This window comes from Mustela lutreola, chromosome 4, assembly GCF_030435805.1.
Source record: "Mustela lutreola isolate mMusLut2 chromosome 4, mMusLut2.pri, whole genome shotgun sequence".
In the NCBI taxonomy this organism is placed as follows: domain Eukaryota; kingdom Metazoa; phylum Chordata; class Mammalia; order Carnivora; family Mustelidae; genus Mustela; species Mustela lutreola.
This window is the reverse complement of record NC_081293.1, coordinates 58163230-58188510: the sequence shown is the minus strand read 5'-3', so window position 1 is coordinate 58188510 and position 25281 is coordinate 58163230. Positions and strand designations below refer to the sequence as shown.

Sequence of the window (25281 nt, the reverse complement as noted above, 5' to 3'; positions counted from 1 at the left end):
TCTTTCTACTAAAATATCAGACAGCTCTATGAGGGCAAGCTTTGTCTGCCTAGTTCACTTCTGTGAGTCTAGCACATAGAACAGACCCTGGCCTAGACAAAGGTTTCAATAAATATTTAATTTTTTTTTAAATAAAAGAAAAGAAATGCAAGTCTCTGAGAAAAGAAGGCTAGACATAGACCACATCTTCCTATCAATTATATATGTACTCACTTATATGACAGAGATTTCTCTTCCCTAATTTAATGGTAAAACAAAAGAAAATGGAAGTTTATTTTTTTTAAGATTTTATTTATTTATTTGACAAACAAAAGTAGTCAGAGAGGCAGGCAGAGAGAGAGGAGGAAGCGGCTCCCTGCGGAACAGAGAGCCCGATTCTGGGCTTGATCCCAGAACCCTGGGATCATGACCTGAGCTGAATGCAGAGGCTTTAACCCAGTGAGCCACCCAGGCGCCCCAGAAAATGGAAGTTTACAGTCACTATTTTATTTCTGCTTCATATGAGCTTCAACAGCCTTTGAGACATACCATTATGACACTTATATCAGACACTATTACAACTGTTTACACATCTATTTACCCCAGTAGATTATTAATACCTCAGATACATCTTATTTATTTCCATATTTCCAGGGCCCAAATTAAAACCAAATTCAGATGCCAAATATTTAACCAAAATAGATAAATATTAGGCAACTGCTATAAATATTAACAAATATTTACAAGAGAAGGGGCATACAAGTCTAAATATGATTACTTTTGTAATCTTCTCACTCTCTTAATGATAACTTAGTGAAATACTGACTATACACTTCCTTTCTACAACCCTTCTCTCTCATAGTAAGCCCTTATTTTATTTGAAATTGGAAGACACTCTGAACCATGTTTATTTAATATTCCACATAATTTTTGTCCTTTTTTTAATCAAAGCATTGAAGAAACACAAAAAGATGTCTTTTTTTTTTCATTTCTAATCAAATCTGTAATTCCATCTAATTTTTTTTTTTTACTAGCTGAAGGCAAAAGCTAAAACCAGGATAATTGAGAAGACTACCCGCTATAGGGATCTCACAGTACTACTAGGTTACATGTAAAGCAAATTTCCTCTACAACCAAGTTTCCTCTACAACTTTAAATTTAACTGACAAATCTTTCAGACTTTTGCTAAACCCAATCATTACTTACTTTCTTTTCCAAACAACAAACTAAATAATGTTTATTAATAGAAAGTATGCACACATACAGATTAGATATATAGATATACAGATATATAGGTATACCCATACACACATCTGTTACAGTTCCCTGTTCTTTGCAATTTCATGTATGAACACCAAATGCCATACACTGTATCATATCATTTTTGTAAAATTAGTTTCTCACATAAGCCAAATAAAGTACCATAATCTTACCATCATAAGGAATCCCAAAGAAACAGGCCATGTGTGTTTGCATGTGTCAAATGTTTCCCTCTTTTTAAAAATAACCATCCGAATGTTTCATTTCAGAGATAATACCTGAACAAGTACCAATCCAAAAAAGTCAGTTGCATTCCTATGCACCAACAACACCAGAAATATAATTGATTTGTGTCCAGAAATATACATACCCACATATATATGGAACTTTGGCATTTAACAAAAGTGACATATCCAAATTATTTTTCAAAGTAGTTGTACCAATTTGCACTCCACCAAGCAGAGTATAAAAAATCCTGCTGCTTCAAAGTCTTTCTAACATGTCAGGTTTTTTTTATTTCAGCCAACTGAATTGCAAAAAATGATAATGATACCTCATTTGCATATCTCTGACCACCAGTGAAGCTGAATATCTCTTTACATTTTCATTGGTGTTTATTCCTCTGTAAAATTCATTTTATGCCCATTTTTCTTTTGTTTTTCTTACTGATTTATGTTCTTATGATTATCTCTTATTGTGTTTATGTCACTATTTTCTCCAACTGTGTCTTTTCATTTTCTTTAACGAATTTTTTGATGTAAGTTCTTAATTTTGATAAAATAAAATACATTAGTCTTTTCTTTATAGTTTTTTGTTTCATACTCAATAAACCCTGTTATACATCCAAAGCCTTAAAAAAATTCATCCTATTTTAATGGGCTTGCATTTGATATTTAGATATTTAGATATTTAGATCCTAAAACTACCTGAAATTGACGGTATGTATATACATTATGAGAAAGCAAATGGTAGAAACATTGAGTAAGAGAGAAGTAAAAAGAAAATGGCAGCTGAGAGAAAGAGAAACTGGGAAAATAAATTTTCCCTCCTTCAGGAAGTAAGAAAGATAAAACTGGAGGTCTGAGTCTGCTTAGGAGGAAATCCAAAATATTTCATACTTTCAACTCAGACTTTGAGGTGCTATTCCCAAGAATAATAGCTAGCCAAAAATAGACCAACCTTTAAAAATTAATTCTACAATGTGTCATACAAAGTGTTCAGCATCCAATAAAAAAATTATCCAAGATATCAGGAAACAAAATTGGGTACTGAAAAATAAAAAGAAAAATTTTAAAAATGAAAGAAATAACAGACAATAGAAACAACCCTGTAAGAATGCCATATATCTGTGCTCGCTTTGGCAACACATATACTAAAAAAGAATGCCATATATCTATACAGAAATTAACTATAATTGAGATATTCAAGAGAAATAATGGCAAGATGAAAATTTCAGCAGGGAACTGGAATTTGGAAAGAAATTAGAGAAATGAAAACTATTTCTATTTCCATAGGAACTGAAACTTTTTAAAAAACAAATGAAAATTCAAGAACTAAAAATGTACAGTGACTGATATGAAAAGTTCACTGGACAGAATTAAAAACAGGAAAAGGCAGGACAAAGGTGTCATAAACTTAAAGATAGATATAAAGTGGTGCCTGAGTGGCACAGTTGGTTAAGCACCCAAATCTAGGTTTTGCTCAGATAGTGATCTCATGGTCATGAAACTGAGCCCATATCAGGCTCCATGCTCAGCACAGAGTCTGCTTGAGATTCTCTCTCTCTCCCTCTGACCCTCCCTTTCCTTGCGCTCCCTCTCCCTCCTTCTCTCTCTATAAAATAAATAAATCTTTGCAGGATGCCTGGATGGCTCAGTTGGTTAAGCATCTGCCTTTGAATCAGGTTATGATCTCAGAGTCCTGGGATCAAATCCTACACTGGGCTCCTTGCTCAGCGGGGAGCCTGCCACTCCCCCTGCTTGTGCACACTCACTTTCTGGCAAATAAATAAATAAAAGCTTTAATAATAAATAAATAATTATTTTTTAAAATAAAAGATAGACATAAAATTAAAATCTTTAAAGTACCATTTCACAACACCACAAAATCAATTACTTGTTTTTGAATCAGAAGACTCATTACTATTAAAATGTCAGTTCAGCACAAATTGATCTATAGACCCAATTTAATCCCAATCAAAATCCCAGAAGGATTTTTGTTTGCTTATTTTTGTTTAGTTTTTAAATAGTTTACTTATTTATTTGACACACACACAGAGAGAGTACAAGCAGGGGGAGCAGCAAGCAGAGGGAGAAGGAAAACTAGACTCCCCACCTAGCAGGGAGCCTGCCCGATGTGGACCTCGATCCCAGAACCCTGAGATCATGAGCCTAAGGCTGATGGCCAACCAACTGAGACACCCAGGATTTTATTTTTCTTTTTTTTTTCTTTTTTTAATTAAGAAGCTGATTCCAAAATTTCTATGAAAGTACAAGGGATCTAAAATTACAAAATCAAGATAATTTTTATTTTATTTTACTCTGAGGTACAATAATCATGATAACATGATATTGGTATAAGTAGACATACAAATCAATAAAACACGAGAGTTCCTAAGTAGACACACACATAATGGTCAACTGGTTTTCAAAAAAAGGTGCAAAGAAATTCAATTGAGAAAGACTAATTTCTTTCAACTACACTAAAACAATTAAACTTCCATATGCATCCACATAATACTGGATCAACTGAATTCCCATATTAAAAAAAAAATCATGACCCCTCACTCAGACCATTCATAAAAATTTATTTCCAGGTAAATTGTAATGGCAAAACAATAAAGCCCATAGATGATTACATATGAGAATATCTTTTTGACTTATAGTAAGCCAAGTTTTTTTTAGCAGAACAGAAAAATCTCTATCCATAAAGGAATAAAATAACTCCAATTTATTCAAATTACTTCTAAATATTAAAAATGTTTAATATAATGAAAAAAGAAGATATTTTTAATATCCACAACTAACAAAAGACTCATATCTAGAATATACAAAAAGTCATCAAAGAAATAAAAACTAAAACTACAGTAGAAAGCCACCATATACACTTGCATCAAAAACACTGACTCTTGCAAACACCAAGTTAGTAAGAATATAAAGGAACTGAAATTCTTAAGCATTACTGATGAGTGTCAGTTAGAAAATCTACTTTGAAAACTGTGTGGTAAAATCTATTAAGTTGAATATATACTTTATGACCTAGCGATTTCATCATAAATATAAACCAGCAGGAAAATCTATATTTAGGCACCAAAAGTAATGCGAAAATATGTACATAGCAGCACTCTTCATTACGGCCAAAAACTGTAAAAACTCAACTGTCCATCAATCTAACATGAATAAATAAATTATGATCTATTTATGAATGAAATGAATGAACTACTACATGTTGAGACCTCACAAACACGACATTGAGTAAAAAAAAGCCAGAATCAGGAGATACAACATACTATATAGATCCTACTTATGCAAAGTTCAAAAGAGGCAAAAAACTAACATGTAATAACCTAGAATAATTGTTACCACTGAGGTGAAGAAATAACTGGTTGGAGGCACAAGGGGTGCTCCTAGGATTCTGGTAAGTCTCTATTTCTTGACCCGAGTGTTTACAATGTGAAACTGCATTGAGTTGTTCACAATAATGTATGCACTTTCCTGTATTTCCTATTCTTGGTAAATCACTAAATAAAACCTTAAATATAACCAATCATGTGACTTAGAAGCAATGTCTGTACATTATAGGGGTACAATAGAGGCTATATGAAGGTAGTATATATACCAAAGGCAAAACATGTAGTGCAAGCATTGTAAACGATTCTTAGCTAATTCCTAGCTAATTGTTATGTGAATACTCTAAAACTAAATACTGGGTTTAATATTTTGCCATTGTTTAGATGTAAGTATAGAGGTAAGCTGTAAGATCATGAGTGAAAAATAATCACTATGTGGGCCAACTTTGCTGGATCTCTAGAGTTCGACCCACATATGACCTTTCCTTTCACCATCCTCCCCTAATACTATCCATGTCCATAGGCAAATTCTTTAGGTAATCAAATGTCCACATTATTTATCACTTCAGGTCTCAAATTAAAGCACTAAAGTCAGTGAAACAGATTAAAACAGAACCCTGTTGTAATGCTATATAAATTACAGCCTTTAGTAGAAGAATAAATTTTCTAAATTACTCTCAAATTCTTTTTGAAAATAAGTCAAGAAAATAAGGGGTGCCTGGATGGTTAAGTCAGTTAAGTGGCTGCCTTCAGCTCTGGTCATGATCCCAAGCCTGATTCTTCCTCTCCCTCTACCTGCTGTTCTACCTACTCATGCACTCTCTATCTCTCTATCAAATAAATAAATAAATATCTTAAAAAGAAAAGAAAAGAAGTCAATAAATATACAAAGAAAAATATCCTCTACCTCCAATATTTCTTAACTTTCCCAAATACTTTAAACTTATTATTTGCTCTTCATTAGTCCTTTGTATTGTGCCACTGGACAAAGCCCTTTAAAAAAAAAAAAAGGCAGGAAAATAAAATATGTTTCTAGTATCAAAGAGCTGCTTGAATCAGAATTCAATCTCCTGATTCTTCAACTCCCCACTGAGCTAAAATTCCTTCCAAGTTTTTCAGAACAGTGCTCTACTGTTACTATCTCTGCTATCCATAGGATAAGCATTGGCCATTCCCCAAATTCCAGAACCATTTGCCATTTCACTGCTTTCCTCCCACACTCAAGTGGCGGGAGTTCAATTTGGCAGTTTGTCAGAAAGAATCCTAGTATAAAGCACTTGGTGATTTTTAACCAAATAGATTTGTTGTGTATACAGCATATGCCATATATATCACATCATGTGATTTCACACATTATAATAGAACATAGTGAAGGATATATAACATAATCCTAGAATTCAAATGTACTTCTCTTTGAGACCTTTTCTTTAAAATAATTTTATTATTTTACTTTTTTTAAAGATATACCATTTCATGACAACTTGTGCTATTAGTGTTCCCTAAGAATGACCAGTGTTATATATACTTATTATTAGGTGTTTTATAAAAACTATGTTGTAAAATAAATCACATTATGTGATAAAAACAGTACTAGGATAGCATTCATATTCCTTATCAAAAGACTCAGCAAAGAAACCATGAGATAATGTCACAAGTGCAAAGATAAAATCATTATTAAATTATATAATATAAAGTGAAAAAAATGATGCTCCATTTTTTTTATTTAACAAACACTTGTTAGGTGGTTGTTATGTGTCAGGCATTGCTCATCAAATAAGACCTGGTATTTGCCACCTTCAAGGAATTAAGGGTCTAGATTTACTGAACAAGTAAATTAATGTTTGGTGTATGAAGTAGTAAAGCCTATGAAAGAGAGAGGTTCAGAGTCTGTGGGGACAGGGAAGAGAGACATCTAAATCAGCATTATGAGGTCAGTACACACTTCCCGGAAAAAGACCTTGGCTGAGCTTTGCTACAATGAATAATTGGCTGAATGAGAGGGGGAATCCAGGTAAAGGGAACAGCTGGTAACAGAAGTGCAACATGGGCCATTCAAGATACCTTAAGTTCTTGTTTGAAGGAAAGTTTGAGGGGGACAGAATCAGGAAATGAGAAAAGAGAGAATGGCAGAAGCCCAATTCTGAAATGCTGAGGGAGCTAAGTTTAAACATCTGAACCTGATCCAGAAACACAGTCCCTCTAATCCTTCAAAAGCTACAGAAAGGATTTTAAGCACAGAAGCAAAAGGAGTATATTTTCATCTTTAAAGGATATATTTGGTTTTGGTATAAGGTAAGGCCAATGCAGTAATCCTAAATTCAGGAGTCAACATTAGTAATGGAGAAGAGGGAAAGATCTGAAAGACAAAAGGAGACAGAATTTGTTAAACTTAGAGACTAACTGGAAGGGAGAGGGAAATGAGAAAGAAGAGTCCAAACTGACTTGGTTACTAATGTGAATGATGGTACCAGAACAGAGAGGGCAGAACAAAGAGTGGGTCTAAGATGGCAGGGGGGAGGGAGGAATGATGAATTCATGAGAAATTATCTTGGGCATTATGATTTCTTTATATTTTCTGAAGAGTCTCTATAAAATATAAATCACATATAACAATATATAGCAAATAAAAAATAGCTCCCTTATATTTGATGTAAAGTTTATTGTAGCTACTATATTCATCTTAATTATTTAATTAGCAAACATTTCCCGATTTTCATAAAGTTATGTTGGGAAGAGAAATATTTCAACACCCCAAGTCTCTTTCACACAGCCAAACAGGAATATTTAAGTTTTCTTATCCTCTCAAAATAGTTCCTTGCAGCAAGATGATGCATAAATAGGACAAACTGCGAATGATATTTACATTTGTTAGAAAACTGTTGTAGTATCATAAGTAAATACATCAAAAGGTAAAATGTACCTTTTTTCATTTTATAATATTAACTTAGCAATAACGTGAGTTATGCATAGTTTATGCAAAGCATTTATTTTTAAGTTTAGTAAATCTAAACTAGAAAATAGAAAAATAAAAAATGTATTCCTGAGTGGTCAGGTCTGTAATTTATTATCTCCAACTATTAACAAGGAACATTATAATTTATTTATGTATGGGAAAATACAACTTCAGCTTCATTAGTCATTTCTCATTATATCTATGACAAAACAGGATACACTTCTCTTTGCTTATTATGGATAAACTATGGCATGTGAGGGGAAGAAAGAGCCCGCAGGGACTAAACAACTGAAGGAAAGAACCAGGAATAGTACTCTGAGCCGTAGAGCTGACTAATGAGCCACTCTGCCTCCCACAGCTAGCTCCTCAGAGGTCTTTGTAGAGCTAATAAACTCAAGTCAACAAAAACAAAACACTCACAAATCTAATTCCATAACTAACACCCTAAGGATATACAGTTTGCTCCTGACCAGAATTAGAGTACTCACTTTCTTTGCGAACTTCCTCAAGTGCAGTAGTAAGCTCCTTCTTCAAAACTGTGGCTTCCTGAGCAATCTTCTGCCCCTTGTCTAATAAATTCCAAGTTGCTTCCTCCACAGAAGCTAGGAGGACTCTGGCTCGTTTTGAACGTCCTTTTCTCCTGTTGGAAGGATTCTGGGGACAATTTACAAGTGTAGTAACCTAAAATTGGAAAAATACAAGCCACTCATTAGACAAATTGTGAGAACATAGTCCTGGGACATCACAGCCTAGAACAAAAGGAAGTATTTCATAGAAACATGATTTATTCCCAGTACTACTGGTACACCCTCATAAGTCAAGTCAATACACTAAGAGCAATATTATCAGCCACTATGGAATTTCCAACTAAAGATAAAAAGGAAAGAAGGAAAGAGATAAGAAGGGAGAAAGAGAGAACTAGAGGAAAGAAGAGCCACAGAGATTGAAATTTATCAAGTTTTACTATTGAAATGCAGTGTGTGCATGTGTGTGTGTATATTATATGTATCTATAAATATTTACATATAAAAATTATTTATAGCACTTTGTAGCCAGCAATCTATATTAAGAGGGTGGCAAAAATCATCATAATTCGGTTAGTAAGTACTAGTAAGTATTAGTCTAAGTATAGAGATTAACGTGGAGGGGGTACAGAACCACTCAAACATAAAACACTGGTTACCTCAGAGGAACAAAACCCAAATCATGACCTACATATTGGCCCTCTGTAACCTGTCCTACCTGTCTCCTACACTCTCCCCTAACTCATTAGGACTCTAAAAGAGGTCTTGTTCAAAGTCTCCTATCAAGAGGACTTTCTTGATTATCCCATCCCTACCCTCTCTCAATCTTTCCCCTCATCCTACTTTATATTTCCACAAAACTTATAGAACCTGATTTTTTTTGTTTATGTTTATTTCGTGCTCCCAACACTAAAATGTAAACTCCATGAAAGCAGAAAATGTGGTTTTTTTCCTCCAGCACCCAAAACAATGCACAAAGTAGGTGTCCAATAAAATATGTATTATATATATGGCTTCATGAGCAGGATAGTAGAAAAGAGGGGTTTTTTAATCTTTATATTTTGAATTGTCTGAGTACATTAATAATGAGCATTATTCCTTTTATAAATATGTTTAAAATAGGAATAAACTAGGGACACCTGGATGGCTCAGACGGTTACTCGTCTGCCTTCAGCTCAAGTCATGATCCCAGAGTCCTGGGATCTAGACCACAGCAAGCTCATTGCTCAGTGGGGAGTCTGCCTCTCCCTCTGCCTGCCACTCCCTCTGTTTGTGCTCTCCCTACTAAATACATAAAATCATTTTTATTTTAAAAAAAAAAGGATAAGCTAATAATAAGGCCATTATTTAGAGATAGAAATGAAGCATCTGGGGTATCAGGGTGACTCTGTCAGTTGAGTGTCCACTCTTGATTTCGGCTCAGGTCATAATCTCAGGGTTGAAAGGTTGAGCCCTGCATTGGGCTACATGCTCATCATGGAGTCCGCTTGTCCCTCTCCTTCTGTTCCTCTCCCATTCACACTCTCTCTCTCTCTCAAATAAATAAAGAAAGAAAGAAAACCTTAAAAAAAAATGAAGCATCTGTATTTGGAAACTAAATCTCATACAAAATTACATTGTAAAAAATATCCATTTATTAATTAAACCTTGAATCCCAATAATAACTTTGGTTAATATTTGGTTGGTTAATATTATAATAACTTTGGTTAATATTTTTATAGGCAAAGCTGGAAGATACCCACTATAGAGGAAGGAAAAAAAAAAGTTGTATCCAATATTTAAAATGGCAGACCTGAATCTCCTATAGAAAGCTAGACTCCAACTTATCATCAAATAGCCAAGGCTTTTAACAACCATTCACCACATCTTTGACAATGTGCTATACATAAACCTTCCTGTTCTGTAGCTCATAGAGGTTTGGCTTTTTTATTGCTTATAGAGCACAACATATTTATTTGTATATCTGGACCCAGTTTTTTAACTAGCAACTAAGAAAGAACTTATAAGTTATGGGGGAAATAATGTAGATGAAAATAATTTTTTCCTGCCCTTCTCTTTCTCCATCCAATAGACCCCTTGCTTTATGCTAATGTGCTTTATTCTCATGTTCACAACCCATAGTACAGTACCTTGTAGCAAGTCCTTGTTTCTTCTCTTAGAAAATGAGAACAATCATATTACCCTATGACTGTGTGAAGGTTAAATATGTAAAATGTCTTACAAAATCCACAACATGAGGAGCCTGGGTGGCTCAGTTGTTAAGCATCTGCCTTGGGCTCAGATCATGATCTCAGAGTCCTGGGATCGAGCCCTCCATCATGCTCCCTGCCTACTTCTCCCTCACCATTCCCATGCTTGTGTACCCTCTCTCTGTGTCTCTGTCAAATAAATAAATAAAGTCTTCAAAAAAAAATCCACAACATGACACAGATATTGGTTGACATTTAATGCACATTTTCTAGTCCATTCCCCACGCGGATACAGAAAATCTGTATAGGATCCTTGTCAGAGGTGTTCTCTTGGGACTACCCTCATGTTGCCCTTGGGGTCCCCTGTGCTAAATGTAATGAAGTCCGTTAACAGAACACATTCTGTATGTTTTGCAAGCAGTCAAATAGGGCCAAGTGTCTTTATTATGTATTAAATAAAGATGATAATATGCCTGACTTATTATGGATTTTCATACTCCAAAAGGCAAATTTCTCACTATTGTCAGTCTAATTTATATATCAAGAGTTAAAAGATATTGGTTCAGATTAAGACAAATGATAGCACCTAGTTTAAAATCTTTGTTTAAAATGAAAAATAAGTTTCATTGTCTAAATGTTCCCTCAGAATGTATTTTAGGTGCCACAATTCATGACGCTTCCCACTGAACATTCCTCTATTATTGTTCAGATCCTCCATGTGCCAAATGTTTTCCATAGACTAGCCTGAGCTTTGAAATTAAAATGAGCATTCCAGAAATGCTTTGCTCCTTACAATAAATGCCAAACAAGAAATGTGAAAAGAACATTGTATAAGAACATTGTGCTTCCATCAAAATAAATGCAATTGCAACCAGCAAGTTATTCCCATTTCTAAATCATTTATACCTATGTCTTCTGAAATACTCCAAAATACAGTTATTTAATATTGATTAAACTCAAGTGACATTTTCAATGATTCACTTTATTTCAGAAAGTAAAGATGGTTTGGTAATCCTCTAGGGGGAAAAAGAAGACTGAAAAAAAAAACTTTTTTTTTTTTTTTAACCTCAACTTACCTATAGGAACTAACCAATTCCCCTCAGTGACTGTGACCCAGGATAACAAATGACTCTCAAGAAAGGTTGAGAGTGCATTTGTTATCTGAAAAAGTCTCCCACCTCTTGAAGAAATACCAGCAATCAGTAAAAATTAGCTTTCAGGATATGCTGTAAAATAATTTCTGTTTCCTCATTCTCTTTTTCAGTTATACAAAATCAGTTATATTTTTATAAGCAACAAAAAACTTCAGTTGGAATTAACAGCAAAGATGATTCTAATTTAAGTCATAGTCTATGTCTTCCTAAACTTCCTTTTTGTCACGCATACACAACCCTCCCCTTTTTCTCTTTCTCAGATCTTAGGGGGTCCCTGCCATGTGGAAATTTTTTGGTTCCTGCAGTCTCTTAAAGACCCTGGGTTCATTCACTTTCTTTAGTCTGTAAATCTGAGGTAGGCTACAGACACACCTTCATACATACATAGATACAGAAATGAGCTCCCTACTGAAATGGTCCTACTTTAGATACTTCAAATAATATGAAAAGAAGAATTCCCCTGCTTTATTAATTCTGCACATTTAAATCCCATAAAACTAGGTATATTTTTAATGTTGTATAATATTTATATTCTGAAATTTAAAGTGCAAAAAAAAGCTTTCTAATCTTTCCTAATTCAGATGTGCTTCTCTAGATGCTCCAAAGATACTGATAATTAAATTGAGATGTTTAGTGAATCTAGCTATCAACTGTCATTATATAGAGCAACACTAGTATACAATAGGAGTACTGCAGAATATGGCATGAGGCTTAATTTACTTTGATTTGTTGCATTAATACAACAAAGTCTTTAGCACTTCAAATGTTAGCTTTGTAGAAAGTCTTCTCCAAATGCCAACTTGGGTTAATACATATATATTCTATAACCATGCTCTTTCCCAATCTATCTTTCTAATTCTATTATCATTGTAGTATAAAAAGGCCATGTTAACACCATCTCCTCTTTTGTTTATTAGCTAAAACACTGAATTTTAACTTTCCTCCAATAGCTCACAAGAAACTTCAGGGCTACCTTTGCTTCCGTGAGTTAATTTTATTGTGCGAAATAAAATAGAAGACATTTAAGTTGTATTAATGAGCTAAAAACTTCAGAGTTATGAAGGAAAGCAGAGGGTAGAAAAATAAAACTGTCTATAGACAGTTGTCTACAGTAAAACAAGTAATCTTTTAAAGTAAAAGATATCCATCTACTCTTGGGAAGGGAAGGGTCCCTTTTTCAAGTTATTGATAATTTCAACTGTTATTTATTTCCTACCAAAAACAACCTTCATTGTGTTAACTAAAATACTGTGGAAGACTGAAGTACTGAGACTCCTATAAGAATTGACACTTAAGGAGGGGAGGAGTCAAGATGGCGAAGAAGTAGCAGGCTGAGACTACTTCAGCTAGCGGGAGATCAGCTAGATAGCTTATCTAAAGATTGCAAACACCTGAAAATCCATTGGCAGATAGAAGAGAAGAAGAACAGCAATTCTGGAAACAGAAAAAAAACCACTTTCTGAAAGGTAGGACTGGCGGAGACATGAATCCAAAGCGACGGGAAGATAGACCCCGGGGGGAGGGGCCAGCTCCCGGCAAGTGGCAGAGCAATGGAACACAAAGTCAGGACTTTTAAAAGTCTGTTCCGCTGAGGGACATCACTCCAGAGGCTAAACCGGGCCGAAGCCCACGCGGGGTCAGCGTGGCCTCAGGTCCTGCAGGGTCACAGAAGGATCGGGGGTGTCTGAGTGTTGCATTGCTTACGGGTATTGGAACAGGAAAGCCGGCTACAGAGACAGAGCCGACAGTAAGCTCACAGCTCGGTGTTACCTTGAACCAGACGCAGGCTTGGTGAGCTCGGAGCATGGCAGGAGGTCAGGCAGACGGGAGTAACTGGGCGCTGTTCTCTGATGGCTCACTGAGGAGTGGGGCCCCCGGCTCTTGGCTCCTCCAGGCCGGAGACCAGGAGGCCACCATTTGTATTCCTGTCCTCCAGAACTCTACGGAAAGCACTCAGGGAACAAAAGCTCCTGAAAGGAAACCTGAGCGGATTACTCAGCCTGGCCCCTGGTAAGGATGGTGCAATTCTGCCAGGGGCAAAGACACTTGAGAATCACTACACCAGGCCCCTCCCCCAGAAGATCAACAAGAAATCCAGCCGAGACCAAGTTCACCTACCAAGGAGTGCAGTTTCAATACCAAGGAGAACAGCAGAATTCCAGAAGAGGAGAAAGCAAAGCACAGAACTCATGGCTTTCTCCCTGTGATTTTTCTTAATCTTGCAGTTAATTTAATTTTTTTCTTTTTCATTTTTTGCTTTTTTCTCGCCTTCTGGTAAAATTTTTTTTTAACTTTTACCCTTTTCTTTTTTAACGTTTTTTAACTAGTTTATCTAATATATATATATTTTTCTTTTTTATATTTTTCTTTATTTGTTTTCTTTTTTTTAATTCTTTTCTTTTTTTTTTCTTTTTTTTCTTTTTTTTTTCTTTCTTCCTTTTTGAACCTCTTTTTATCCCCTTTCTCCCCCCTCATGATTTGGGATCTCTTCTGATTTGGTTAAAGCATATTTTCCTGGGGTTGTTGCCACACTTTTAGTATTTTACTTGCTCCTTCATATACTCAACTGGACAAAATGACAAGACGGAAAAATTCAACACAAAAAAAAGAACAAGAGGCAGTACCGAAGGTTAGGGACCTAATCAATACAGACATTGGTAATATGTCAGATCTAGAGTTCAGAATGACAATTCTCAAGGTTCTAGCCGGGCTCGAAAAAGGCATGGAAGATATTAGAGAAACCATCTCCAGAGAGATAAAAGACCTTTCTGGAGAAATAAAAGAACTAAAATCTAACCAAGTTGAAATAAAAAAAGCTATTAATGAGGTGCAATAAAAAATGGAGGCTCTCAATGCTAGGATAAATGAGGCAGAAGAAAGAATTAGTGATATAGAAGACCAAATGACAGAGAATAAAGAAGCTGAGCAAAAGAGGGACACAGCTACTGGACCACGAGGGGAGAATTTGAGAGATAAGTGACACCATAAGATGAAACAACATTAGAATAATTGGGATTCCAGAAGAAGGAGAGAGAGGGGAGCAGAAGGTATACTGGAGAGAATTATTGGGGAGAATTTCCCCAATATGGCAAAGGGAACGAGTATCAAAATTCAGGAGGTTCAGAGAAAGCCCCTCAAAATCAGTAAGAATAGGCCCACACCCCGTCACCTAATAGTAAAATTTACAAGTCTCAGTGACGAAGAGAAAATCCTGAAAGCAGCCCCGGAAAGGAAGTCTGTAATATACAATGGTAAAAACATTAGATTAGCAGCTGACTTATCCACAGAGACCTGGCAGGCCAGAAAGAGCTGGCACGATATTTTCAGAGCACTAAATGAGAAAAACATGCAGCCAAGAATACTATATCCAGCTAGGCTATCATTGAAAATAGAAGGAGAGATTAAAAGCTTCCAGGACAAACAAAAACTGAAAGAATTTGCAAACATCAAACCAGCTCTACAGGAAATATTGGAGGGGTCCTCTAAGCAAAGAGAGAGCCTACAAGTGGAAGATCAGAAAGGAACAGAGACCATATACAGTAACAGTCACCTTACAGGCAATACAATGGCACTAAATTCATATCTCTCAATAGTTACCCTGAATGTTAATGGGCTAAATGCCCCTGTCAAAAGAACAGGGTATCAGAATGGATAAAAAAACAAAACCCATCTATATGTTGCCTCCAAGAAACTCATTTTAAGCCTGAAGAGACCTGCAGATTTAAAGTGAGGGCGTGGAAAAGAATTTACCATGCTAATGGACATCAGAAGAAAGCAGGAGTGGCAATCCTTATATCAGATCAATTAGATTTTAAGCCAAAGACTATAATAAGAGATGAGGAAGGACACTATATCATACTCAAAGGGTCTGTCCAACAAGAAGATCTAACAATTTTAAATATCTATGCCCCCAACATGGGAGCAGCCAACTATATAAACCAATTAATAACAAAATCAAAGAAACACATCAACAATAATACAATAATAGTAGGGGACTTTAACACTCCCCTCACTGAAATGGACAGATCATCCAAGCAAAAGATCAGCAAGGAAATAAAGGCCTTAAACGACACACTGGACCAGATGGACATCACAGATATATTCAGAACATTTCATCCCAAAGCAACAGAATACACATTCTTCTCTAGTGCACATGGTACATTCTCCAGAATAGATCACATCCTCGGTCCTAAATCAGGACTCAACTGGTATCAAAAGATTGGGATCATTCCCTGCATATTTTCAGACCACAATGCTCTAAAGCTAGAACTCAACCACAAGAGGAAGTCTGGAAAGAACCCAAATACATGGAGACTAAACAGCATCCTTCTAAAGAATGAATGGGTCAACCTCTAGTACCTGTACTACCTCTAGTACCTATGCTATTCAACATAGTACCTCTAGAGGTCCTAGCCTCAGCAATCAGACAACAAAAGGAAATTAAAGGCATCCAAATCGGCAAAGAAGAAGTCAAATTATCACTCTTTGCAGATGATATGATACTATATGTGGAAAACCCCAAAGACTCCACTCCAAAACTGCTAGAACTTGTATAGGAATTCAGTAAAGTGTCATGATATAAAATCAATGCACAGAAATCAGTTGCATTTCTCTACACGAACAACAAGACAGAAGAAAGAGAAATTAAGGAGTCAATCCCATTTACAATTGCACCCAAAACCATAAGATATCTAGGAATAAACCTAACCAAAGAGGCACAGAATCTATACTCAGAAAACTATAAAGTACTCATGAAAGAAATTGAGGAAGACACAAAGAAATGGAAAAATGTTCCATGCTCCTGGATTGGAAGAATAAATATTGTGAAAATGTCTATGCTACCTAAAGCAATCTACACATTTAATGCAATTCCTATCAAAGTACCATCCATCTTTTTCAAAGAAATGGAACAAATAATGCTAAAATTTATATGGAACCAGAAACGACCTCGAATAGCCAAAGGGATATTGAAAAAGAAAGCCAAAGTTGGTGGCATCACAATTCCGGACGTCAAGCTCTATTACAAAGCTGTCATCATCAAGACAGCATGGTACTGGCACAAAAACAGACCCATAGATCAATGGAACAGAATAGAGAGCCCAGAAATAGACCCTCACCTCTATGGTCAACTAATCGTCGACAAAGTAGGAAAGAATGTCCAATGGAAAAAAGACAGCCTCTTCAATAAATGGTGCTGGGAAAATCGGACAGCCACATGCAGAAAAGTGAAATTGGACCATTTCGTTACACCACACACAAAAATAGACTCAAAATGGATGAAGGACCTCAATGTGAAAAAGGAATCCATCAAAATCCTTGAGGAGAACACAGGCAGCAACCTCTTCGACCTCAGCCGCAGCAACATCTTCCTAGGAACAACGCCAAAGGCAAGGGAAGCAAGGGCAAAAATGAACTATTGGGATTTCATCAAGATCAAAAGTTTTTGCACAGCAAAGGAAACAGTTAACAAAATCAAAAGACAATGGACAGAATGGGAGAAGATACTTGCAAACGACATATCAGATAAAGGACTAGTATCCAGAATCTATAAAGAACTTAGCAAACTCAACACCCAAAGAACAAATAATCTAATCAAGAAATGGGCAGCGGCCATGTACAGACATTTCTGCAAAGAAGACATCCAGATGGCCAACAGACACATGAAAAAGTGCTCCATATCACTCGGCATCAGGGAAATACAAATCAAAACCACAATGAGATATCACCTCACACCAGTCAGAATGGCTAAAATCAACAAGTCAGGAAATGACAGATGCTGGCGAGGATGCGGAGAAAGGGGAACCCTCCTACACTGTTGGTGGGAATGCAAGCTGGTGCAGCCACTCTGGGAAACAGCATGGAGGTTCCTCAAAATGTTGAAAGTAGAACTGCCCTATGACCCAGCAATTGCACTATTGGGTATTTACCCTAAAGATACAAACATAGTGATCCAAAGGGGCATGTGCACCCGAATGTTTATAGCAGCAATGTCCACAATAGCCAAACTCTGGAAAGAACCTAGATGTCCATCAACAGATGAATGGATCAAGAAGATGTGGTATATATACACAATGGAATACTATGCAGCCATCAAAAGAAATGAAATCTTGCCATTTGCGACAACATGGATGGAACTAGAGCGTATCATGCTTAGCGAAATAAGTCAAGCAGAGAAAGACAACTATCATATGATCTCCCTGATATGAGGAAGTGGTGATGCAACATGGGGGCTTAAGTGGGCAGGAGAAGAATCAATGAAACAAGATGGAATTGGGAGGGAGACAAACCATAAGTGACTCTTAATCTCACAAAACAAACTGAGGGTTGCTGGGGGGAGGGGGGTTGAGAGAAGGGGGTGGATTATGGACATTGGGGAGGGTATGTGCTTTGGTGAGTGCTGTGAAGTGTGTAAACCTGGTGATTCACAGACCTGTACCCCTGGGGATAAAAATATATGTTTATAAAAAAAAAAAAAAAAGAATTGACACTTAAGGGAGGCCTGGGTGGCTCAGTTGGTTAAGCAGCTGCCTTTGGCTCAGGTCATGATCCCAGCGTCCTGGGATCGAGTCCCACATCGAGTCCCACATCAGGCTCCTTGCTCAGCAGGGAGCCTGCTTCTCCCTCTGTCTCTGCCTGCCATTCTGTCTGCCTGTGCGCTCTCTCTCTCTCTGATAAATTAAAAAAACAAAATTCTTAAAAAAAAAAAAAAAAGAAGAAGAAGAATTGACACTTAAGGGGTTCCTGGGTGGCTCAGTGGGTTAAAGCCTCTGCCTTTGGCTCAGGTCATGATCCCAGAATCATGGGATCGAGCCCCACATCGGGCTCTCTGCTCAGCAGGGAGTCTGCTTCCTTCTCTCTCTCTCTCTGCCTGCCTCTCTGCCTACTTGTGATCTCTGTCAAATAAATAAATAAAATCTTAAAAAAAAAAAAAAGAATTAACACTTAGCACTCACCTTAAACCAACTACAATCTTCTTTTAGATCATCTTGGGCCAATAAACACTTACTGAGCACATGCTATGTTGAAAACAATATCCTGGACATTTAGAAAGTAAAGATGAGTACATTCCAGTACAGTGATGAGAATACACAACTAGCTGCAATACAAAGAACAGGACGGTAACTGCTTAGACTTTTAAGTACAAAGAAAGTGCTAAAGAGATGGCAAACATTCACAAGTATTAAGTAGGGCTTCCAAGAAGAGCCTTTAAGAACGGACAGATTTCTACCAGGACAAATAGCAGGGAAAGAGAGCCAAGTGAAGGGAACCATGTGCAAAGGGGCAGAGACTAAAACTATTTTTGTCTGAGTAGCAGATAATCAAGTTTGGCAGACTGTGAGGTAGAAACAGTCCTCCTCTATTGTATTTCTTACCTCCAGGAGAGGGACTGACACATCTAAACTGAGGCAGAAATCCAGAGGTCATCTGGGCTACTCCTTCTCTCTTATCCTCCTCTCTAGGTACTTTAAAATGTCTCTTTAAAAGCTTTAGTTTCTATCATCTCCACTTCATCCCAGGGCAACTGTTTGTCATACCTGCTCTCTGATTAACTACCCTCCCTGCACTACTTCCATGCTATCCTAATGACACAGAAGCAGGGCCTCAATTTTGGTCCTATCCTTCACTCTGTTGTTACAAAAGGTATATGCAGTTACACTGTTATTATATAGAAAAGCAACTGATCTCTGTGCATTGATTTAGTATCCTGCTACTTTGTTGAATTGTTGTATGAGTTCTAGTAATTTGGGCATGGAGTCTTTTGGGTTTCCCACATAAAGTATCATGTCATCTGCAAAGAGAGAGTATGACTACTACTTTGCCAATTTTATTTCTTTTTATTGTCTGATTGCTGAGGCTAGGACTTCTAGCACTGTGTTGAACAATAGTAGTGAGAGTGGGCATCCCGGTCATGTACCTGACCTTAAGGGAAAAGCTCTCAGCTTTTCCTCATTACTTTTCCCCATTAGCAATGATATTCCCTGTGGGCTTTTCATAGATGATTTTTATGTTATTGAGGAATGTTCCCTCTATCTCTGTGCTCTGCAGAGTTTTAATCAAGAATGGATATTGTATTTTGTCAATACTTTTTCTGGATCAATTGAGAGGATCATATGGTTCTTGTCTTTTCTTTTGTTAATGTGCTCTCATTGATTGATTTGTGAATGTTGAACCACTCTTGCATCCCAGGAAAAAATTCCACTTGGTCATGGTAAATAATCCTTCTAATGCGCTGTTGGATCCCATTAGCTAGGATCTTGTTGAGTATTTTGGCATCCATGTTCATCAGGGATACCAGTCTGTAATTCTCCTTTTTGTTGGGGTCTTTGCCTGGTTTTGGAGTTAAGGAATCAGTTCTATCCACAAAAGCAACAAAAACCATAAGATACCTAGGAATAAACCTAACCAAAGAGGTAAAGAATCTATACTCTAGACACTACAGACACTTGTGAAAGAAATTGAGGAAGACACAAAATGATGGAAAAACATTCCATGCTCAAGAATCAGAAGACTAATAAACATTGTTAAAATGTCTATCCTGATACTATATAGCCATCAAAAAAAAAAAAAAAAAAAGAAAAAGAAAAAGAAATCTTGCCATTTGCAATGACGTGGATGGAACTAGAGAGTATTATGTTAAGTGAAATAAGTCAATCAGAGAAAGACAATTATCAAATGCTCTCTCTGATATGAGGAATTTGAGAGGCAGGGTGAGGGGTCATGGGGGGCAGAGAGGGAAAAAAATGAAACAAGATGGGAACAGGAAGGGACTCCATGGGACTCCATGCCCAAATCATAAGAGACTCTTAATCTCAGGAAATAAACTGAGGGTTGCTGGGCGGGATAGAGGGTTAGGGTGGCTGGGTTATGGACAATGGAGAGGGTATGTGTAATGGTGAGTGCTGTGAATTGTGTAAGACTGATGATTCACAGACCTGTACCCCTGAAGCAAATAACACATTATATGTTAATTTTTAAAAATGTCTATCCTGCCCAGAGCAATTTACAATTTCATTGCCATCCCTATTAAAATACCATTGGCATTTTTCAAAGAGCTAGAACAAAAATCCTGAAATTTGTCTGAAACCAAAAAAGACCCTGAATCACCAAGGGAATGATGAAAAAGAAAAAAAAAGTGGGGAACATCATGTTGCCTGACTTCAAGCTATATTACAAACCTGTGATCACCAAAACAGCATGGTATTAGTACAAAAATAAGGCACAGATCAATGGAACAGAATAGAGAATTCAGAAATGAACCCTCAATTCTATGGTCAACTAATCTTTGACAAATCAGGAAAAAAATATCCAATAGAAAAAAAGTCTCTTCAATAAGTGGTGCTGGGAAACTTGGACAGCCACATACAGAAGAATGAAATTGGACCATTCCCTGACACACAAAAGGTAAACTCAAAATGGATGAAAGACCTCAATGTGAGACTGGAATCCATCAAAATCCTCAAGGAGAACATAGGCAGTAACCTCTTCAACATCAGCCACAACAACTTCTTTCAAGACGTGTCTCCAAAGGCAAGAGAAACAAAAGAAAAAATGAACTTTTGGGACTTCATCAAGATAAAGGAAACACAGCAAAGGAAACAGTCAACAAAACTAAGAGAAAACCCATGGAATAGGAGAAGATATTGGCAAATGATATTACATATCCATATCCTGGATCCAATATCCAGGATCTATAAAGAACTTCTTAGGGTGGCTGGGTGGCTAAGTGGGTTAAAGCCTCTGCCTTCAGCTCAGGTCATGATCCCAGGGTCCTGGGATTGAGTCCCGCATTGGGCTCTCTGCTCAGTGGGGAGCCTGCTTCCTCCTCTCTCTCTCTGCCTGCCTCTCTGCCTACTTGTGATCTCTGTCTGTCAAATAAATAAATAAATAAAATTAAAAAAAAAAAAAGAACTTCTTAAACTCGACAATCAAAAAACAAATAACCCAGTCAAAAAAATGGGCAGAAGATATGAACAGACACTTCTCCAAAGAAGACATACAAATGGCTAACAGACATATGAAAAAATGCTCACCATCATTGGCCATCACAAAAATACAAATCAAAACCACAATTAGCTACCACCTCACACCAGTTAGAATGGCAAAAATTAATTAGGAAACAACAAATGTTGGCAAAGATGTGGAGAAAGGGGAATATTCTTACACTGTTGGTGGGAATCCAAGCTGGTATAGCCACTCTGGAAAATAGTTCCTCAAGGAACTACTGGAGGTTCCTCAAGATGTTAAAAATAGAGCTACCCTGTGACCCAGCAACTGCACTACTAGATATTTACCCCAAAGATATAAATATAGTGAAAAGAAGAGGCACATGCACCCCAATGTTCATAGCAGCAATATCCACAACAGCCCAACTGTGGAAAGAGACAAAATGCCCTTCAACAGATGAATAGATAAAGAAAATGTGGTACATATACAATGGAATATTACTCAGCCATCAGAAATGATGAATACCTACCACTTGCATTGACATGGATGCTAAGTGAATGAAGTCAGTCAAGCAGAGAAAGACAATTATCATGGTTTCACTCATATGTGGAACATAAGCAATAACAAGGAACAGGGGAAGGGAGAGAAATCTGAAGGAAGAGAAATCAGAGAGGAAGATGAACCATGAGTGACTATGATCCCTGGGAAAAGAACTGAGGGTCTCAGAATGGAGGGGGGCGGGGAGGGGTAACAGGGTGATGGGTATTAAGGAGGGCATGTGTTGTGATGTGCATTGGGTGTTATATGTAACTAATGAATCAGTAGACACTACATCAAAAACTAATGATGTACTATAAAGTGGCTAACTGAATTAAAAAAAAAAAAGGTATATGCATTGATTCTGGCTTTCATCACATCTCCAAACCCATCCCATAATTCCATAGAGCCATCTCTCTACAATGCAAACCTGAAATACTTGTGCCAGCTCAAAACCCTCCCAGCAGCCCATAAGATAAAGTCTAAAGCATAGTCTAGATAAAGCCTAAAGCATGGTTTATGAGGCAATTTATGATCTCACTTCTGACTGAATTTCACTCCCGTCTTCCATTTGTGGCATCTGCTCACAAACTATGTATTTGGCCCAGAACAAAAAATGTTTGGCCTCCTCAGCCTAGAGCATCCTCCCAGCCCAACCGACCACTCACAGCCCCTTATATGCACTTCTCATACCACTCATTATAACATTCTGTAATTAGCTGTTATCATACCACCTCCCCAGATTTACGATGAACTAAATAAGGGCAGAGACCTTTATACCATTCTAAAAAACCAGAGCAAGCATACTGTAAATAATAAATAAGTAGTGGTTTACTTAAGTAGTGGTTTATTTAAAGAAAAGATGAAATCCTAGATTTTAGAGACCTTAAACCATGAGCCATAATATTGAATGATTTGCTCAGTTAGAAAGAGACTTGATAGCTATGCCAAAATTAAAATTTAATTTCAGTAATTGCACATGGTATTTTTCATCAAAAGGAATTCTTTAATGAAAGATATTTTGTCATTTTCCATTTCTACTATCATAAAAAAGCAAGTCTGCATTCCTATACAGTATTTGAAGTCTGATTAATTCAAAGTGATCTAGAACCAAGTATATACTTATATTCATTCTTCTTTTCAGGCCAAAACTAAGAAAAAGACATAGTTCATTTTCAAACTATAGGTAAAAAGAACAGGCACACAAATTTTATTACTGACTTTCACTTTTTTTTAAGATTTTTTTAAAGATTTATTCATGGGGCACCTGGGTGGCTCAGTCGATTAAGCGTCTGCCTTCAGCTCAGGTCATGATCCTAGGGTCCTGGGATTGAGCCCTGAAACAGTTTCCCTGCTCAGCCGGAAGCCGGCTTCTCCCTCTCCCACTCCCCCTGCTTGTGTTCCCTTTCTCGCTGTGTGTGTCTCTCTCTGTCAAATAAATAAATAAAATCTTTAATGAGGGATGCCTGGGTGGCTCAGTGGGTTGCACCTCTGCTTTCGGCTCAGGTCATGATCTCAGGGACCTGGGATCAAGCCCTGCACCGGGGCTCTCTGCTCAGCGGGGAGCCTGCTTTCCCCCTCTCTCTCTGCCTAACTCTCAGCCTACTTGTGATATCTCTCTCTCTCTCTGTCAAATAAATAAATAAAATCTTTAAAAATATATATTTAATGAAAAAAAAAGATTTATTCATTTATTTGAGAGAGAGTGTGCAAGCATGGTAGTGAGGGTTAGAGGGAGAGAAAGTCTTAAGCAGACTCCAGGGGCTCCATCTCACGACCCTAAGAACATGACCCTGAGATCATGACTTGAGCCAAAACCAAGAGCTCATTCCTTAACTGACTATGCCACCCAGGCACCCCACTGATTTTTCACTTTTTAAACCATATGTTAGTTTGCCAGGTCTGTCATACCAAGTACTATAGAGTGGGTGGCTTACACAACAAAAACTTATTTTTTCATAGTTCTGGAGACTGAAAGTCCAAGATCAAGGTGTCAACAGGGTCAGTTTCTTCTAAGGCCTCTCTCATTGGCTTGCACTCTTCTCACTATCTTCTCACTGTGACATGGCCTTTCTATGTGTGCACACATCCCTGGTACCTCTCTCTCTCTCTCTGTCCTAATCACCTTTTATAAGGACACCAGTCATACCGGATTAGGGCCCTCCTAAAGACCTCATTTTAACTTAATTACCTCTTTAAAGGCCCTATCTCCAATACAGTCACTACCTGAGGTACTAAGGACTAGGGCTTCAGTGTATGAATTTGAAAGGGATACAATTCAGCCTATAACAATTGTTACCGCTAATGACACAAAAAGTATAAAACAACCATCATCTTTTAAAATATAATTTAGGGTTTTGTTTGTTAGATTAATAACACTGCTAGCCAAAGTATTACTTGAAGCTACTGAGGGATGATAACAAAACACATGTCAATCCCTCTCCAATTCTATCAACCCTCTGGGCCATGCAGATGGCATAACAAAGCAAAGAGATTTACATGTCAAACACAAACAGCTGTAGCTAAATATTCTAATCCAGGGAATTTTACAGGCCTTGTAGATCACCATCAACACTCTGAATTCTATTCTTGTGATTGGGAGCTATTCAAGATTTTAGAACAGGAAGAAATAAAATCTGACCCAAAATTTAAAAGGCCCATTCTGTCTGCTCTAGAGAATAGACTGGGAATTAGACAGGGACCAAGGAAGATGGATGAGAAATGGAAGAAGGAAAAGCAGTTAGGAGGCTATTAGAGTAGCCTAAGTGAAGACCACATTGGCTTGTTCCAGGGAGCAATGGTGGACTCTGTTGAGAAGTGGCAGAATTTTGTTAAGTCGCCAAGGTTTGCTAATAGATTGGATGTGGGCCACAAAAGGGGATCAAAGATGACTCTATGGTAGATGGCCTGAATAGCTGGGTACATGCAGGTAATATTTACTTAAGGACACATGAGAAGGAAGAAGAATCAAGAGCTGAACTTTGGGCATGTTAAGACTGCCCATCAGAGTTGCTAAGTTGGAAACTAGTATACAATTCTCAAGTTGAGAAAGATTAGGGCTGGAAGTATGTTTCTTATAGATTACATTTTCATTGTAACTATTCATATACAAATGGTTTACTGGTCTTACCAAAATTTCAAAGATGTTTGAGAACAGTATTTTTTTTTAACT

The 25281-nt window shown here is 37.1% G+C and overlaps 1 protein-coding gene across 2 annotated transcripts in view; it reads right to left on the bottom strand.

The window, feature by feature from the left end:
• CTNNA3 (catenin alpha 3) overlaps nucleotides 1-25281 on the bottom strand; it is a 1866967-nt gene that overhangs the window by 1758351 nt on the left and 83335 nt on the right. For both annotated transcript variants that reach the window (XM_059170124.1, XM_059170125.1), the window contains exon 3: nucleotides 8249-8441. In XM_059170124.1, coding sequence (XP_059026107.1) covers nucleotides 8249-8441 — 193 coding nt within the window. The remainder of the gene's footprint in view (nucleotides 1-8248; nucleotides 8442-25281) is intronic.